At 45.5% G+C, this 17,856-nt stretch overlaps 1 protein-coding gene across 1 annotated transcript; it reads right to left on the bottom strand.

Moving 5' to 3' along the window:
* Positions 1-15,338: 15,338 nt before the first annotated feature.
* On the bottom strand, positions 15,339-15,825 carry LOC130871807 (60S ribosomal protein L26). Its single transcript, XM_057765424.1, has one exon. The coding sequence runs from the start codon at positions 15,808-15,810 to the stop codon at positions 15,373-15,375; it is 438 nt and encodes a 145-aa protein (XP_057621407.1). The 5' UTR covers positions 15,811-15,825; the 3' UTR covers positions 15,339-15,372.
* Between the last annotated feature and the right edge of the window lie 2,031 nt (positions 15,826-17,856).

Raw genomic sequence — 17,856 nt, 5'->3', positions numbered from 1 at the left:
CTGTATATATGTTTCTACTCTTATTTAAAGTATTGTTTCACAGCTCATTTTAAAATATAATGTAAAGTTCTAGTCCTTAAAGGCTATTATTAAAAACTGTTTAGGATAATTAAAAATGTAGGTTAGTAGTTAGTCTTTTTTGGTCTGTCAGTTTACAAATAACAACATGGAGACTTATTATTAATTAGGAAAGCTTGATCTTATCTTAGGACTTTCCCCAACTAGCTCTTATAACTTAAATTAACCTGTTTCTATTAATCTACATTCTGCCACATGATTTGTTACCTTTCTTCCATTCTGTATGTCTAGAGTCTCACTGGTAACTCTGCCTCTCTTCTTCCCAGAGTCCCCTCCTTGGAAGTCCTACCTGTTCTCTCCTGCCTAACTGTTGGCTTTCTTTTTAAACCAATTAGAAGGCACATTGACAAAGACACATCCCCACAGTGTACAAAAAGATCCTCCCACAATCCCAGGGTTCTGTCTACAGCTGAGGAGATCCAGTGAGACAGGAGAGCAGGGTGGTGGTGGAACAGGGTGTGGGGACCAAGGGGCACAAGGACCTTGCTGGGATGATGGTATGCTCACAAACTGTCTGAGTGGATGACCCAACAGAATTTGCACATTTCAGATTAAACAAGTCAGACCTCAGGAAAATCACCTAAAACAGTAACTTGTGGGGCTGGGAAATGGTCTGCTGGGTGAAGAAGTGCTTGTCATGTGAGCAGGAAGACCTGTGTCTGTACAGTTACCTGACACAGACTTGGGAGAGTAGAGATAGGGCATCCCTGGGACTCACTGGCCAAGCAGCCCAGCTGGATCTACAAGCTCCAGGTTCAATGAGAGACCCTATCTCAGTAAGTAGGGACAACTGAGGTTGTTTCTGGCTCCTGCAACACACACACACAAACACACACACATACATACACACACAAACACACACACATATACACACACAAACACATGCACACACACACTAAATATTAAGAAGCAGTTTTTGTGAGCCCCAGCTAAAGTTGCAGCTCCAGACATCTCATCCAGGTGTGAGCATCTCAAGAGGAAGAAGTCACTGGACACACTCTCTCTTGCCCTGCATGATGCCTGGTGAGGTTGCTAACTTTGGCCAACTGAGTACATCACACTCTTCCTTCTTGGCCAAGTTTCAGGTTCTCCTTATGTATGTTCATCCAGTGTGTCATTTGTTTCTATGGGCTTCTCACCTAAAGCTTCTCAAGAACAAAGGCTGTGCTGGAATCCCACACGCCCACCCTGCAACTTCATCTCCCAGTACATAAAATAAATAGGAAAGGGCCCAGCAGGCCTGGGAATCAGGGTTGTGTGTTCTCAGTTGGGGAGAAAGTCCCAACGACATTGGAGGGCTTGTCACTAGAGTGAATGGACCACTGTGAAATGGAAGACTGTATTTTAGCTCTTTCAGAACTCACAGGCAGGAGCTGTGGGCTGGTTAGGTCTACGGATGCCAGGTTCTGCTCTGTGAGGGTGTCACAATGTCCGGGTGCATCTGGGCTCATGTCCCTCGTGGACGGCTGCCTTTCACTTGTGAATGGCAAGTTTTCACGACACTTGTTCTTCAACCAGAAATGCTCCCCGTTGGCCTTCGCCCTACTCTTTTTGAGTCTGCTGGAAAGTCATCTGAATAGAGATTTAAGGGACAGGTTAGCCTCTTCTTGGGATACCTGGATCTGGTGCTTGGAACTACAACAGTTCTTTTGTGATAAGTAGGGAAACCATCTGAGGGTGAGAGACAGAGCAAAGAAAGAAAAACATCTGGGCATCTCATTTTGGCACTGTCAAGGATCTGAGGAACCAGAGCCTGTTATGGAATATTTGTACACTGTGTGAACATGTATTTCTGTGATTGGTTTAATAGAGAGCTGAACATCCAATAACTAGGCAGGAGGTATAGGCAGGACTTCTGGATAGAGAGAGGAATAGGAGGAGATAAGACTCAGGAGAGATGCTAATGAGACATGCAGGGAATTGGGCACGCAGAAAGGTAAAAAGCCACATGGAAAAATGTAGATGATTAGAATTTAAGGCATAAGAACCAGTTAGGAACAAGTCTAAGCTATAGGCTGAGCTTTCATAATTAATAAGTCTCCGTGTCATTATTTGGGAGCTGGCTGGCGGGACAGAAAAAGACAGACTCATTACAGTAGCCTCTTTACTACCCGTTATGTGTGACAGAGGTGTGTGGCTACATGTGGGAACCTGAGAATGGCCTGGGAGTCCCTTATGTCTTGCTCTCTGGGGGCCAGGGACCTCAGAGGCTGCCCTGCTCCAAGCTGACCTCAGGCAGAAGCCAGAAAGAAGCATCTACTGTGGGCAGCCATTGCTTGTTGGTGAAATGCAGGGTCACAAGTCACACAAAGTGTGGATGGGAAACGGCTCAGAGCTCTGGTGTGTGCATGTGTGTGTGTGTGTGTGTGTGTGTGTGACCATGTGTGCAGAGGTCATGGTTGAGGGCCCCTATCTGAGGCTGAGGGACCCGAATCACCCTATGGGTGAGAAGGTGACCACAGTTGCCAGAGTGAGAATCTGGGGCGAGACTGGTCCCTGAAGCAATGGCAGGGACCGGCACAGGCAGAAGGCCCAGGCAGAGGAAAGGGAGCAAGTTTGGTTGTTTTCCCTGTGACCAATTTCCTGCCTCTGTGCGTTTGAAGCTCCCACTTGTGAGGGGCTGGGGCCATTTTCTCCTCAGGCTGGATAATCAGTGCTCCGACTACAGCACAGACCATGGAAGACTTGCTCATGAGACAAAACGAGACAGAAAACCAGTTCTCACAATGTTTGCTAGAAACAGAGTTTCACTATGTAGCCCAGGGTGGCCTTGAACTTGTGATCTAAAATGCTGGCACCACCAAACCTACAGAAATTAAATTAAATTCTTAAAACTGTGGCAAAGGGGCTGGAGAGATGGCTCAGCGGTTAAGAGCATTGCCTGCTCTTCCAAAGGTCCTGAGTTCAATTCCCAGCAACCACATGGTGGCTGACAACCATCTATAATGGGGTCTGGTGCCCTCTTCTGGCCTGCAGGCATACATACAGACAGAATATTGTATACATAATAAATAAATAAATATTAAAAAAAAACTGTGGCAAAATAAGCAACGTAGCTGCACGACTTCACCCGTGTGTAAATGGACATTTCAGCAGTGACTCTCCAACCTCCACCTCTAGGCCTTTGTCCCGTGTAAAGCTCAGACTGTGTCCATCTCTCTCCTGATGCCTGCCATCTGCCCACTTCAGAGAGCTCAGACAGTGGAATCACACAGCGTTTATCTACTGACACTGGATCCTTTCATTCCACACAATGTCCTCAAGATACATCCATGCCATAACAGGTGTCCCAATCTCTCTCTCTCCCCTCCTCCTCTCCCCCGCATCTCTCTCTCTCTCTCTCTCTCTCTCTCTTTCTCTGTGCGTGTGCATGTGAACACAAACCTCTGAATGTGCATATGGAGACCCAGGGTTGACTTGGTGTCCTTTGTCATGCAGTGTCTTGTGTTTTGAGACGGGGTCTCTCATCCTGGCATTCCTGTCTTGACTGTCCTGGCCAAGAGGCCTGGAGTCCTCCTTGCTTTGTCCTTGTCCCCAGAGGGTGTTACAGACCCTTGCTGCCACACCAGGCTTATGGATGAGAACTGGGTCCAAACTCAGGTCCTCGTGTTTGTGCGGGAAGCACTAGGCCGCCAAACCGTCTCCCCAGCTCCTCGGTTTCCTTTTTTAAGGCTTGTCTGCCTCTTCTGGCATTTGTTATGTCTCCCAAGTGGGCCTTGACCTCCTGGTGCTCCTCTTGCCTCTGCCTCCCAAATGCTAGGATTGCAGTGTGTGCTGCCAGACCCACAATTCTCATCCCGCCTGCAGAGCCGCTGCAAGTCTTGGGGCTCTGTGCGCTGGTTGGATTGGTTGGCCTGATACACACTAGCACCATCCAAGAAGAGGGGATTTGAAGGAGGAATTGCCCCCATCACGCTGGCCTCCAGGCACGTCCGTGGGGTTTTCCCTTGATTGGTGATGGTGTATGGCCGGTGGTCCCTGGTGGTGAGAAAGCAAGCTGAAGCAAGCCAGTAAGCGGAGCTCCCGTGACCTATGCTGTGGTTCCGCCTCAAGGTTCCTGCCTGACTTCTCTTCATGAAGGATTATAAACCCTTTCACCCCCAAGTTGCCTTTGGTTGTGCTGTTTTTACAGCAATAGAAAGCAAACTAGCTGACCCATACCCTTACCAGCTCTTGGAATTTGGGGACTTTTTTGGAAACGGGTTTTTGCTATACACACCATGAAGTGTTCTAGCAGGCCCCAGCATGGCAAACATGGTGCCAACAGATTTTGCCTTTTACCCTTCTCCATTAGATATCATTCCTAAAGCTAGCCACTAAGGTCTGTTCCCTTGTCTGGCCACTTCCTTCCCCCGAGGTTGGCTACCAAGGTCCAGCTACCAAAGTATTGAAGTCCAGAAATCTAAAGGCCCCACTGCCCTTTGACTCCCTAATGAACCTGTGCAATCAAAATTAAAGGCCTCATCCTATCACGGGGTTTTCCTCCTTCCCTTAATAAACTGACACTTGCTTTTGGGCCACATTTGTCTCCTCCATCCTGAGTCAGTCCTTTGTCCCTCAGAGATAGCATCCCTCCCTCCTCTCTTCTGGTCCTTTTCTCCCCTATCCCCTGGCTCCTATCCCCTGTCTTTGTCCCTTCTGGGGCAAGTCTCCTTTGCACTGAGAACTCAGTCCTGGTGTGTCCTGTGCCGCCTCCGGTCCTTTCACACTGGAAATCCTCCCGCCTTGGCTGGGATTACAGGTATGCCACCACGCCCACTGGAGGAAGGGTAAGTAAGGCATCTTTTAAACTGGGGTTCAAAGCTGGTGTAGCTAGTCATGAAAGTGCTGGGCACTGATGGTCTGCACTGCTAACTGTGTAGACACATTTTTTTGGGGAACTGTCACCACTGGTTACACACTGGAACTGTGTAAAAGCACAGCCTTCACCCCACTTATGTGCTGGGTGGGGCTAGGTAGCAGGCAGGCCCTGGGCTCCATCACCAACACTGCAAGAAAGAAAGAGCTTCCCCTTCTCCCTGTCATTTCTCTTCTAACTTATATTAATCTCAAGATGATTTTCAAGTTATTATGATTATTCTCTAAATTATTTCAACTCATTTTGGAATGTTAAAAGCTTCTTTTTAAAAAAATTAAAAAAAATAAACTTGCCAGTTGTGGTAGTGTACACCTTTAATTCAGCACTTGGGAGGCAGAGGCAGGTGGATTTCTGTGAGCTCCAGGACAGCCTGGGAACCTTTGTCTCAAACAAAGCAAATGAATAAATAAATAAATGAACAAATGAATGAATGAATGAATGAATGAATGAATACAGCATAGTAATTCAACTCTAAGGAGGTGAAGACTGGAGAATCATAAGTTCAAGGCCATCTCAGCTACTGTACCCTCGGATACAAGAGAGTCGCAAAAAAAGAAAAGACATCCCTGTTATTGTCAGAGCACAGTCCAAGAACAGAGTCATGTGGAAATCCTGCATGTTTGTGAGAAAACTCCAAGAAAGCAAGAGTCTTGTGGCCTCAGTTTCTTCAAAACTCTGAGTTGTTCTGGAAGGCTTCCGTGTGAGCTGACTTCCGCTGTCGTTATTCGCGTGTCTCTATGGAAAAGCAGGGTTTTTTGTTGTTGTTGTTTGTTTGTTTTGCTGCGTGAGGTTTGTCCTTGTGATTGTACCCTTTACTCAGGTGACTCTTCTTACCCCTCAGAGTATACACTGCCCCATGCTCTGATGAGAGCTGGCTGTTGCATGAGATCTAAGTCTGCCTCATTTCCAGGTCCTGCTCTCCCAGATTCATGCCTCCACCTGGAGTAGTAAAAAGTTCTTCATTCTTCCTCACACCCATCAGTCTGCAGCCTCCTTCTGCTTTGCTTGTCTGGACAAGATTTGTCCACACTTTCCCGAGTTCTTTTCTGATCAGTGGTGAGGATGAACTCAGGCATGTTGGTGACACCTAGCTCTTCCCATCAGCTGTAGACAGTCCTTCAAGCATGCGTATGACACTTGTTCTGGTCTTTTCTTTTCTCTCATCTTCTTGTTTGGTTTTGTTTCTCCAGAGAGAGTTTCTCTGTGTAGCCTTGGCTGTCCTGGAACTTGCTCTGTAGACCAGACTGGCCTTGAACTCACAAAGATCTGCTTGCCTCTGCCTTCCAAGAGCTAGGATTAAGGCTGTGCACCACCAATGCCTGACTTTTCTTTTGTTTCCAAGACAGTGTTTCTCTGTGTAGTCCTGACTGTCCTGGAACTCACTATGTAGACCAGGCTGGCCTCGAACCACAGAGATCCGCCTGCCTCTGCTTCCAGAGTTCTGGAATTAAAGATGTGAGCCATGACCACCAGCTAGTCTCTTCTTTATATCTAGCCAGGAGCTTGTATCCTTTAACTCTGGGGCACTCAGAGTCTTGGCTCCTCTCCCTGCAGAATGTGCCTTGATCCCCACCGAATCTGTCCCTTCCCCTCCGGTACTCATGCCAACGCCCACTCCCCACCCCTTGGAAGCCCCTTTCTCTTTTTAAGGGATCCATGAACACTGCATCACCTTTTCAGAGTCTAAATATTATCTGTTGGCTTTGGGTTCATCTCCCACCTCTTGACTTCTGGATGCTTCTGGAGAATGCAAGAGAAATAAGAACCCAAACTCCAAACAGTACCACTCCCCTCCATCTGCCTCTCTCAAAGATGTGTGGCCTTCCCCCAGGTGTGTCCATTGTCTGAGAAAGTCCTCCTTACAGAAAATGTCACATTCGGTGGCACCAGGATTTGGGACTTCCATGTGACTTTTGGAGGTGACATAGCTCAACTCTGTCCTCTTCAAAATTCACTGCGCTGGCTCCACACAGACCCTGCGCCTGCATAGAAGCGAGGCTGGTAGCTCCTGCGGCTCCTGAACTGTGCACTAGAGGGCGACGCTCGCTCACCCATAGGGCTGGGACTTGTCAGGCGGCACTGGCCAGGCAGGCGCTGCATTTCCTTTGCTCCAATTCTTTACTATGGGGGTTCCAGGTTTTAAAAGCACAGGGACATCAGGCTGGGACAGTGTTCCTCGCTGCCCCCGGGGTTTGGGGAAGGGAGACCCTATATTGGCGTGCACTCTGCAGTCAGGTACAGGATCATCTCCGAGGGAGGCCCAGAACGATTCAAAGAAGTTGTTAAAGTCAAACAATTTCTTTTTGTTGTTCACAGCCCCCAGTAAAAAGCCCCTCGGAGAGGTGTCTGTTTCTTTCCCTTCCTCCTGCCCAGAGCCAGTTGTCCCCAGCCACCATCCTCCCCTTTCTGACTGTGGCCTTCCTGGTGCCAAAGCAAGTAGTGTGTGGAGCTCAAACAGGGCAGCAGGGTCAACTCTGTGGGGAGGTCTCTGTGGAAGCCCAGGATTCTGATCTGGTGGGCTATGCATTCTGTCCTGTAATCCAAGGTGATCTTTGGATCTAGATTTGCTGGAGCAATGTTAGAATCTGGTCTCAAACCGGAGCACCTTCTGTCTGAGGGTCCAGTGAGAGAAGGCTGCAGTGGACGAGGGTACTGTCTAGTTCAAACCACTAAGAGCCATTCCCCATTGTCTCTTGATGCCTGATGAAAGGGAAGTGTATTGGACGTCCAAGGACTGACTGATGAGTTTTATTCATTTTGTATGCAGAGGGTGGGCTGGGGAATGGCCCAGTCAATAAAGTGCCTTATCTGCAAGCCTGTGCCTTGAGTGAACCTGAGTTCACATCCCAGCGCCCACAGAAAAAGCCAGTAACCCAGAACTCAGAGGCAGATGCTCTGAGGGCTCACCTATCAGTCAGTCTGGAGCTAATTGGTGAGCTCCAGCTTCATTAGACACCTGACTCACTCAAAATGGATTGGAGAGTAGAGGAGAAGGACATTCAGCCTGACCTCTGACCTGCACACACATGCATGCAAGGACACTCACACCTGCACACACACATGAGAACAACTGTATACAGTTTTAGATTGCCAACTAGAAAAAAATAGTCATTTAAAAAGAAAATAGAATGCCTGGACAGTGGATCCCTGTTTAGGGACCCCCGTGGCACCCCAGTCCACAAGGCCTCTGGTCTACTGGCTGTTTGGAGCTGTGTGCTGTAAATGACACCAAAGAAGGAGCCCCAGGGCAGCTCCAGTCAGTGCCCAAGCAGCCTCCCCAGGCAACAGGAACTTGCAGATAGATCCTGACTATAAACGTGCTGACATTTACAAGCTATTGTTCACACCCCTAGAAGCACCTGACCCATGCCCATAATGGCGTGTTGCACAATAGCCAAAGGCACATCTCAGCCTTTGGGAGCACAGGCAGGCGGATCTCCATGAGTGTCAGGTCAGCCTGGGCTACAAAACAAGTTTCAGACTAGCCAGGGCCACATAGAGAGACCCTGTCTCAGGAATAATCTATACATTTCCAACATAATATTACTCAACCTTAAAAAGAGAAGAAATTCTGGGGCTGGAGAAATGAATTAGCAGTTAAGAGTGTGCACTGCTTTTGCAGAGAACCTGAGTTTGTGTCCCAGCACCCATGCTAGGTGACTAACAAACCACCTATAATTCCAGCTTCAAGGGACCACACTCACATGTACACCACCTCCAGAATACAAAAATTATACAATCCCTTTGATGGGAGTAGTCAACGTTATAGAGACAGACATAGAGTGGTGGTTCACAGGGACTGGGGAGGTGAGGAGTTAGGGCTCCATGCAGAACAGATCAGTTTGGGGTGATAAGTTCTGGAGATGGGTGGCCATGACTGGTATGTGCTGTGAATGCTCTCGGTATCATTCAATTGTGCACTTATAATGGAGAGAATGATGAATTTTATGCGTATTTTACTTCAATTAGAAAGCACAAAAGGTCCTCCTCTTTTAGGCAGTACACACGGAAGGGGACCAGGCACTCTCTTCCCAGTCTCCCAGTCTAGGGGCACAGACATGTGACATTGTATATAGCATGGGGACATCACACCAGAGAGCTAGCTGCTTGCCTTAGAGAGCTTTCTTTCCTTTCTCCCACAGAGAAGGAGGGGGCAAAGCCTGTCCCCTTTGTGCTGCTCTCCTGCTCACAGGGTGCCATCTGCCTCCTTTCTGATCCTCACTCCCTGGCTTCCTTCATCAAAGTCTAATAGCTGCTATTAGCTCTATTCCTGGCCAGGTTGGAAAGCCCAGTCCCTGGTCTGCTTTCTGTTGCTATAACAGAATGCCTGAGGATGGATATTTACTTTTACAAATATGTTCTGGGCTTACAACTGTCTGTAACTCCAGTCCTAGAGAATCTGACATCCTCTTCTGATCTCCATGGGCACCAGAAACACATGTGGTACATGGACAAAGTACCCATGCATGTTGTCTTAGTAGGGTTTTTTAAAAAGTATTTATTTATTTATTTATTTATTTATTTATTTATTTATTTATTATGTATACAATATTCTGTCTCTGTGTATGTCTGCAGGCCAGAAGAGGGCACCAGACTTCATCACAGATGGTTGTGAGCCACCATGTGGTTGCCGGAAATTGAACTCAGGACCTTCGGAAGAGCAGGCAATGCTCTTAACCAGTGAGCCATCTCTCCAGCTCCCTTAGTAGGGTTTTTTATTGCTGTGAAGAGACACTATGACCACAGCAACTCTTATAAATAAAAACATTTAATTGGGGTGGCTTGCTTACAATTTCGGAGGTTCAGTCCATTATCTTCGTGGTAGGGAGCATGGTGGCGTGCAGGCAGACATGGTGCTGGAGCAGAGACTGCTACATTTTGCAAGCAACAGGAAGTCAACTCTGTCACACTGAGGGAAGCCTGAGAAAAAGAGACCTCAAAGCCTTCTCCCACAGTGACACACTTCCTTGAACAAGGCCACTCTCTTTGGGAGCCAAATTCTTTCAAACCACCAAACATGTAAAATATATTTTTTAAAAAACTTAAAACACAAAATAAAACCAGGCGGTGGTGATGCATGCATTTAATCCCAGCACTTGGGAGGCAGAGGCAGAGTTTAAGACCTGCCTGGCCTACAAACCCAGTTCTAGGATAGCCAGGGCTATACAGAGAAGCCCTGTCTTGAAAAACCAAAACAACAACAAAACAAAAGAATACACACACACAACCCACAAAAAATGTAGGTAAATGTTTCTTTCCCACAAGCCAGTTCCCAAATAACCAACATGGAGACTTAATATTAACTACAAATGCTCAGTCAATAGCTTAGGCTTATTACTAGCTAACTCTTACATTTAAATTAACCCATTTTCTTGTGTATATTTTGCCACATGGCTTGGCACCTTTTCTCAGCATGACATGCCCATCTTGCTTCTCTCTGCATCTGCTTGCAACTCCTTTGATTTCGCCCCTCTTTTTCCAGTATTCTCTTAGTCTGCCTCTTCTGTCAAGTCTTTTTCTGTCAGCTATAGGCCAGTTCTTTATTAACCAATGAGAGTAATACATGTTCACAGCAGACAGAAGGATTATTCCACAGCAAAACAAACAAGCAAAAACTCCAATATGACCAAAACAAAGAGACAAAAATGAAAAACCCAGGCTTGGGCCAGGACGTCTATGTAGATGCTTGTGAGGGCCCCAGGAGCTTCAGCTCAGGAGGGTGAATATGGACACCTCTCTGCACACTTCACTTCAGAACTGAGTAAGCAGCCAAGCATGCAGAGCAAGCTCCCAGCAAGAGAAGGTTAGTCGGTGGATGAGACCTGCACACGAACCCAGACCTGGGGTACCCCCTACACTGCTACCAAAGTGTATTTTTTTAAGAGTCTGACTCTAGTCCAGGCTGGCCTCAAACTCCTTGTCCTCCTCCAGCCTCAGCCTCCTGGGTGTGGGTTAGTGGTTAGCCACCAGCTTTCAACATGAATTTCAGAAAGACAAACCACCGTTGAGCCACTGTCCCCACCACGACTTCTGCAGGCTCTCCATTGCTGCTGTGAGGGTTCTTCTTTGTGTCATCTTGACTGTGTTTCGAATCACCATGGAAACACACCTGGCATGTTTAAGGAGGCATGTTCAGAAAGGTTTAACTGAATGTGGGCAGCACCTGGGATCCACAGGCTGGGTTCTGGGACCTGAATAAAAAGGAGACACCTAGTGAGCCCCAGCATTGTGTATCTGCTTCCTGACAATGGGTGCCGTGTGCTGAAACTTTATGCTCAGAACTAGGGTGGTGGCCCATTCCGGTATTTTTAACTCTCAGGAGGTACAGACAGATCAGGAGCTCAAGGTCATCCTTGGTTACATTCGGAGTTTGAGTTTGAGGCTAGCCTGAGTTACATAGAACTCTGTCTCAGAAAAGGGGGAGTGTCTTCCTTTGAGCCATCCCAACTTCTAGAAGTTTCTTACTTTTCTGAACAAATCTACTTTTGTTCTGCTAAAAAATAAATGTGTGTGTGTGTGTGTGTGTGTGTGTGTGTGTGTGTGTGAGAGAGAGAGAGAGAGAGAGAGAGAGAGAGAGAGAGAGAGAGAGAGAGAGCACGAGTGAGCATCTGTGTGGGTGAGCTTCCTGCACAGTACAGGTGGGCTGTGAGTTAATGTCTGGGCATCAGTATCTACAGTAGCTGCCTTATCTGCAGGGGATCTGCCCTAAGAGCCCCAGGGATGCCTGAAGCTGCAGCATTGTGTCTACTGTGTACTCAATGGTCTGTCTCCTTGTGACATATCATTTGTGTCTACGGTGTACACAGTGGTCTGTCTCCTTGTGACACATCATTTGTGTCTACTGTGTATACAGTGGTCTGTCTCCTTGTGACACATTATTTGGTGCCTCTTCTAGCTAAGGTAGGCATTTACCATACATACCACAATCCTCACTTTCACTCGGGCTGTGACAGTAAACTAAGCTGAATGTGTTTTTCTTCAAAGTTCATAGGATACTAATTTATTCTATTTTTTAAATTATATTTATTTCATCATTTTTTGGTGTATGGCATACCGGGGAGGGTACCCATTCCCAGGCACACATGTGTGCAGGCCAGAGCTGACGTCCCGTGTCTTCCTTTAGCACTATTTCACTGAACCTGGAGCTGAGTGACGAAAAAATGAAATAAAAGGAGGAGGACATGATGCTCCTAAGGTATGGACAAGATTTTTACTGTAGATGTAAGGGGGAAGCAGGCAGAGAAGAAGAGCCCAGGCTGAACGTGGCCAACAGACTAAACCAGACCATGAGTGGAGAGGTGGGGGAGAGGGGAAAGAAGCAAGAGAGTAGCCACCAACCAAGAGAAGCTAAGAGACTGTCATAGCCCAAATGGGTGAGTTACGTCTAAGTTGTGGCTGGAGGCCATGTTGGTGTGTGTAGCCTGTGCTACTGCTGGAGACCATGTGGATGTCTGTGGTCTGGGGCCAACGTGGGTCAACTGCATCCACATAAAACCCGAGAGAGCTTGGGAAGGAATTCTAGACACGAAAGAACAGAGTTAAGCATAGCTTCTTGGTAGCAGCATTTTCTTGGGTGGGCTTTGTTTGCTACAGACAAACAGAGGCATGGCTCCTTTAAGAGCCGGATTCCTGGTTCATGCTGGCAGCACAAACTCTGGCTCCTTCGGGAAACCCTCACTAAATAGGGTTTGTAAACAGAGTGATACAAGTTGATTCATGGTGACAGACCCACTGCATCCCTGGAGCTGGGGTGGTGAGCATGGCTCACAGAGGCAATGAATATACCTCTGCCATATTGGATTGGGCGGGGTCAACAGGCAGGGCCATGGAGTTGGCCCTAGACAGGCCCACTTTGCAGTTTAAAAAAAAAAAAAGGCACTCCTGGTCAGAAAATGATTACAGATACACAATAAAGACATATTCAGACAAAGATAAACCTTTGAGCAGGTCATAATATGTTTAAAAAATGTGTGTAGGCTTGGGAGAGAGAGAGAAAAAAACGTAGACAATTATAAAAAAAGTAAAAATTAATTTAAAAGAGTACAGACAGACATAAATTAAAGGAATAAAGATAAAATAAATGTTAAAAGTAATAGAGTAGAGAAAATAAAACATGTAAGTATGGAATATACACAGAGAGTTTGGATTATGTATATTATTGTGTTTTCTTTAGATTTTTTTTTTTTGTTTGTTTTTCAAGATAGGGTTTCTCTGTAGCTTTGGAGCCTGTCCTGGAACTAGCTCTTTGTAGATCATTCTTTAGATTTTTTTAACTGCAGAGAGACATTTGATTCTGGGGACTATTAAGCTAAACCAACATAAAAGTATCTTGACTTCAAAATTTGGAAAAGAGGTTCTGCTTTTGTTTCCACAGAAGATGAGAACCTGTGGATTCCTTTCAGGCTAATGTGGTTTGATGGAACAAGGCCCCACGAAAGGTCTCCCTGACCCCTAAAAAATACTTCACCCAACAGAGAGCAGAAAGTAGTTTGGAAAAAACAACTTCCAAATTCCCAAAATGATTATTTACAAATGTATGTTTTTAAAGGGAGAATGTGATGTAGAGATGAATACTTTGCACTTGTATGAATCTTGGTCTATTGATACAAGTTTAAAGTAGATTTTGTTACACTGTGTATATGTATTTCTGCTCTTGTTTAAGGTATTGTGTTTGTGCAGTTCATTTAAAACTGTAATGTGTAGTTAAGAAATACAGATTAATAGGTAGTCATCTGTAATAACAAAACTTTTAATTATGTTAGGTTTTCTAGATATATAGAGATATATTTCAGTTAGATAATCTTCAATACTCAAAAGACCTACAGAATATGGCATTTAAAAGGTTTTAAGAACTTAGGTTTATCTTAATAGTGAGACATGTCTGCTTCTGGCAGCACTAATCACTTCAGAGAGGTTGATGGGCATTGAAGAAACTTGTTATGGAATTTGCCTTCAGTATGACAAGGCTAGCCATTTGGACAGGGAACTGCTCTTGCCTGGATTGCTTGATGGTGTTCTGTGTGGGCTAGATGTGCAGGACCCACAGAGAAAAGACTGATGAACTTGCCTAAAGATGGCCCTTCAGGGTTCCTGCTTCACAGAAGAAACTGCCAGACATTCTGCAGGACACAGAAGAAAGCAACTGACAAACTTTGCCAGTCCCAGGCAAAACATATCTTCAAATTTCCTGCTTTATGGAAAAGTCTGCCAGATACTTTGGGCCTGTAGCCTGAAGATGGATGCCCCAGTGTTACAGAAGAACTTTGGGTGACTGTCCAAGCAGTGAGATGTCAATTCTAGAATTTTGGAAGTTGCTTACAATGCACTTCCTGTTTACTTAGGTAATATTATATCCTTTTGGAGTCTTTGAAGAGTTGAAGACATGAAGTTTTAGCTATAGTTTTTCTTAGTTATGATAAAAGATAAATTAGATATAAAACTTTAGACTCGCCGGGCTGTGGTGACGCACGCCTTTAATCCCAGCACTTGGGAGGCAGAGGCAGGCGGATCTCTGTGAGTTCGAGACCAGCCTGGTCTACAAGAGCTAGTTCCAGGACAGGCTCCAAAACCACAGAGAAACCCTGTCTCGAAAACCCAAAAAAAAAAAAAAAAAAACTTTAGACTCACAAAAGTAGGATAGATGATAGAGTATTTTCCTTAATTTGCCAAATGTAAATGGACTAAATATTGTAACTATAATTCTTGCTTGATAAATATTTTGTTTATGTAATTTTACTGTGTGAAAGTTAAAACTTTCCTTTTTATTATTTAAAATATATTTAAATTTATTTTATTTAGGGAAGATGATATGTGATATCCTTTTGTATATGTGTTGCTTTTATTGGCTAATGAATAAAGCTGTTTTGGCCAATGGCTTAACAGAGTAAAGCCAGGCAGGAAATCCAGATATATATATATATATATATATATATATATATATATATATATATATAGAGAGAGAGAGAGAGAGAGAGAGAGAGAGAGAGAGAGAGAGAGAGAGAATAGGAGGAGTCAAGGAGACACCTTGTAGCTGCCAAAGGAGAAAGACCCGAAATGCCAGAAACTTACTGGTAGGCCACAGCCTTGTGGTGATACACAGATTAGTAGAAATGGGTTAATTTAAGATGTAAGAGCTAGCTAGAACTGTTGGCCAAGCAGTGTTGGAATTAATAGAGTTTCTGTGTAATTATTCGGGTCTGGGCGGCCAGGAAACGAGCAGCCTTTGCCTACAGTGGTCCGTGCTGCTTCTGGAAACCATGCTGAAGTATATGCTTCTGCTGGCAGTCCTGAGCAAGGAAGCTTGTTTGGCAATGGTATTAATGACTACAGAGCGACAGTTGAGAATGAGAGACATCGAAGGCTTCTGTTGTGGAATATTCTTTTTTTTTTTTTTTTTTTTCTCAAGCAGTCTTTAATGAAAACTGTATGAGACGCCCCTACTCCTGCATCTTCTCAATCGTTTCTTCCTTGTATTTGCCCTTCTCCTTTCCTACTTGCCGAGACTTGGCTTTCCTTTCCAGGATCTTCTTTCGGTCTTTGTCCAGCTTTAGCCGGGTGATCACCACCTTGCTGGGGTGGATGCCCACGTGGACAGTTGTGCCATTAGCCTTTTCTCGCTGCACCCGTTCAATGTAGATGACGTATTTCTTCCTGTACACTTGGACCACTTTGCCAATCTGCTGGCCTTTGTAGTGTCCCCGGACAACCTGAACCTCGTCATCCTTTCGAATGGGCATCGAGCGAACATTGTACTTCTGTCTCAGCTCTTTGGAAAGGGGGGAAGACATGATTTTCCTCCGAATGTGAGAAGGTGCATTGAAATGCCGTTTGCGGTTTTTGCTCCGGTCGGAAGTCACAAAGGGATTGAACTTCATTTTGGCGGCTGCGATCCAGCGATGGCCGCCTGTTGTGGAATATTCTTAAGATGTGTTAAGTCTTTTATGCTGTGGGATGTTTGTTTAGTGATGCAAAGATGTGTTGCATTCTTTTATGCTGCATTTGTTTAGCTCTGTAAAGCTGAGTTACTTTGCCTGTCTATAACACCCAGATTGGCCTCATAAAGAGCTGAATGAACAATAGCAAGGCAGGATGGGGATAAGTGGGGCTGTCAGGCAGAGAGAATAAATAAGAGGAGAAATCTGGGCTTGAAGGAAGAAGAGAAGAAGGGTATGAGCAAGAAAAGAAGGAGAGGAGGACTCCAGGGGCCAGCCACTCCCCTACATAGCAAGCCATGGATTAAGAAGTAAAGAAAGGTATTTAGAAAGGTAAAAACCCAGAGGCAAAAGACAGATGGGATAATTTAAGAAAAGCTAACAAGAAACAAGCTACGCTAAGACCAGACATTCATAAGAAAGAATAAGACTCCATGTGATTTATTTGGGAGCTGGGTGGTGGACCACCCAAAGTAAAGAAAAAAAAAAAACAAAACAAAAAACCCACCAGCACCAGCACTAGCTGTCCAAGCAGCGCCAGCACCAGCACTAGCTGTCCGAGCAGCACCAGCGATCCTTCGGCCCCTTTTCCCCCAGTGCTGTGATTATTGACCTGTGGCTCTGTACCTGGCTCGCACTGAGGCCCCCGACTGGGAGATTTATTCTTACCGCTGATTTCAGCCGCTGTACTGTATTAGCCCCACTCCAGACCTTATTAAGAACCTTCACCTTTTTGTTAGTGAAACCCTCTGAGATTCCACTGGCCATGCAAGCGCCCAGTGTCCTGTCTCTAGGGCAGAGAACAGCAAATAGATTTTATAGGAAAGCATAGCAAGGGTCCCTGAATTTAGGCAGGCTGTTCTAAGTCAGTGGGAACCAGAGGCCCTTGCCTGAGGTAGCTAACTGCTGTGATAGGCAAGGGAGGCAGAGGTTTTCCTGGTAAACAGAAAACCACTCTACAAGATTCTGGGGAAGGCTGTATTTAGACTTCTGCTTGCCCAGTTACAGCCCTTCTGTTTAGGACCATTGTCACCAGCACAGCCTCTAGTGGGGGCTCCCGTTGGACCTAACAAACAGTAAGTCTGTTAAACTGTGGCTGCACAGTGGAGGCCGACTGGAGAGGACCGTTCAAGGTTTGGTCACATGTAAGAACAAAACAGGAAAAATATCCCTTGCAGGGTAAGAGTTCTGTTTGTCCTGTGTTTGACTCAGCTATACTAGCTGTGCTTGATCGCATGTAGGCAGGAGGTACATAGGCAGGAAATATGTCAGAATATATGCTTGTCCCTGATTGGATCTGATGAGATATACGGTGGCCCCATGGTTTTGCCTTTTTAAGCCCCTGCAAAATGTGACTCATGGCCATTTTCTGGAAACCCAGAGACAGACCTGGTCAGAGTCCATCCTTCTGGCCAGTATTTAATTAAAGTTTGCTCCAAAATTTTGGCTTTAAATTGTGGTAGTGGGCAGTGGAGCAGACTACATGCAATGGTTTACAAGCAGAAGCTTTCCTTGGAAGATGCTCAGGATCAGCATGTGAACGGCAGAGGACAACTAGAGCTAGGCAGAAGGAGAAGTTGGTCTCTGACAGGCAGCAGAGGATGCCCCCAGCCTCCTAAGGATCTGATATTGCCCCTCAACACAGTCTTGAATTGGAGTGATTAGGTTTCTGTGCCATTGCACTGGCCAGGCACTAGAAGGGAGCTGCTTTGGGGAAGAAGGTGTGATCTTGGACTTCTCTCCACAATCAGGCAGGTTGATGTCTTACTGCATAGTTCTAAAGGTGGGATTGATGCTGTCCTTGCATTTAGTAGCCCACTAATCCAGAGTAGAAAATATGTACAACTATACCTAAAATGTGATCGTGAATAGACAGAAGTTACATAATACTTTTCTAGCTAGTGTGTCAATTTAATGACTGAATTAATCTTTGTAAAGCCAATCTTTAATAATAATAATAATAGCAATAAATAAATAAATAAATAAATT

This window comes from Chionomys nivalis, chromosome 3 (genome assembly GCF_950005125.1).
Source record: "Chionomys nivalis chromosome 3, mChiNiv1.1, whole genome shotgun sequence".
NCBI lineage: Eukaryota > Metazoa > Chordata > Mammalia > Rodentia > Cricetidae > Chionomys > Chionomys nivalis.
The sequence above is the reverse complement of the archived record's forward strand: the minus strand, read 5'-3'. Positions and strand labels throughout refer to the sequence as shown.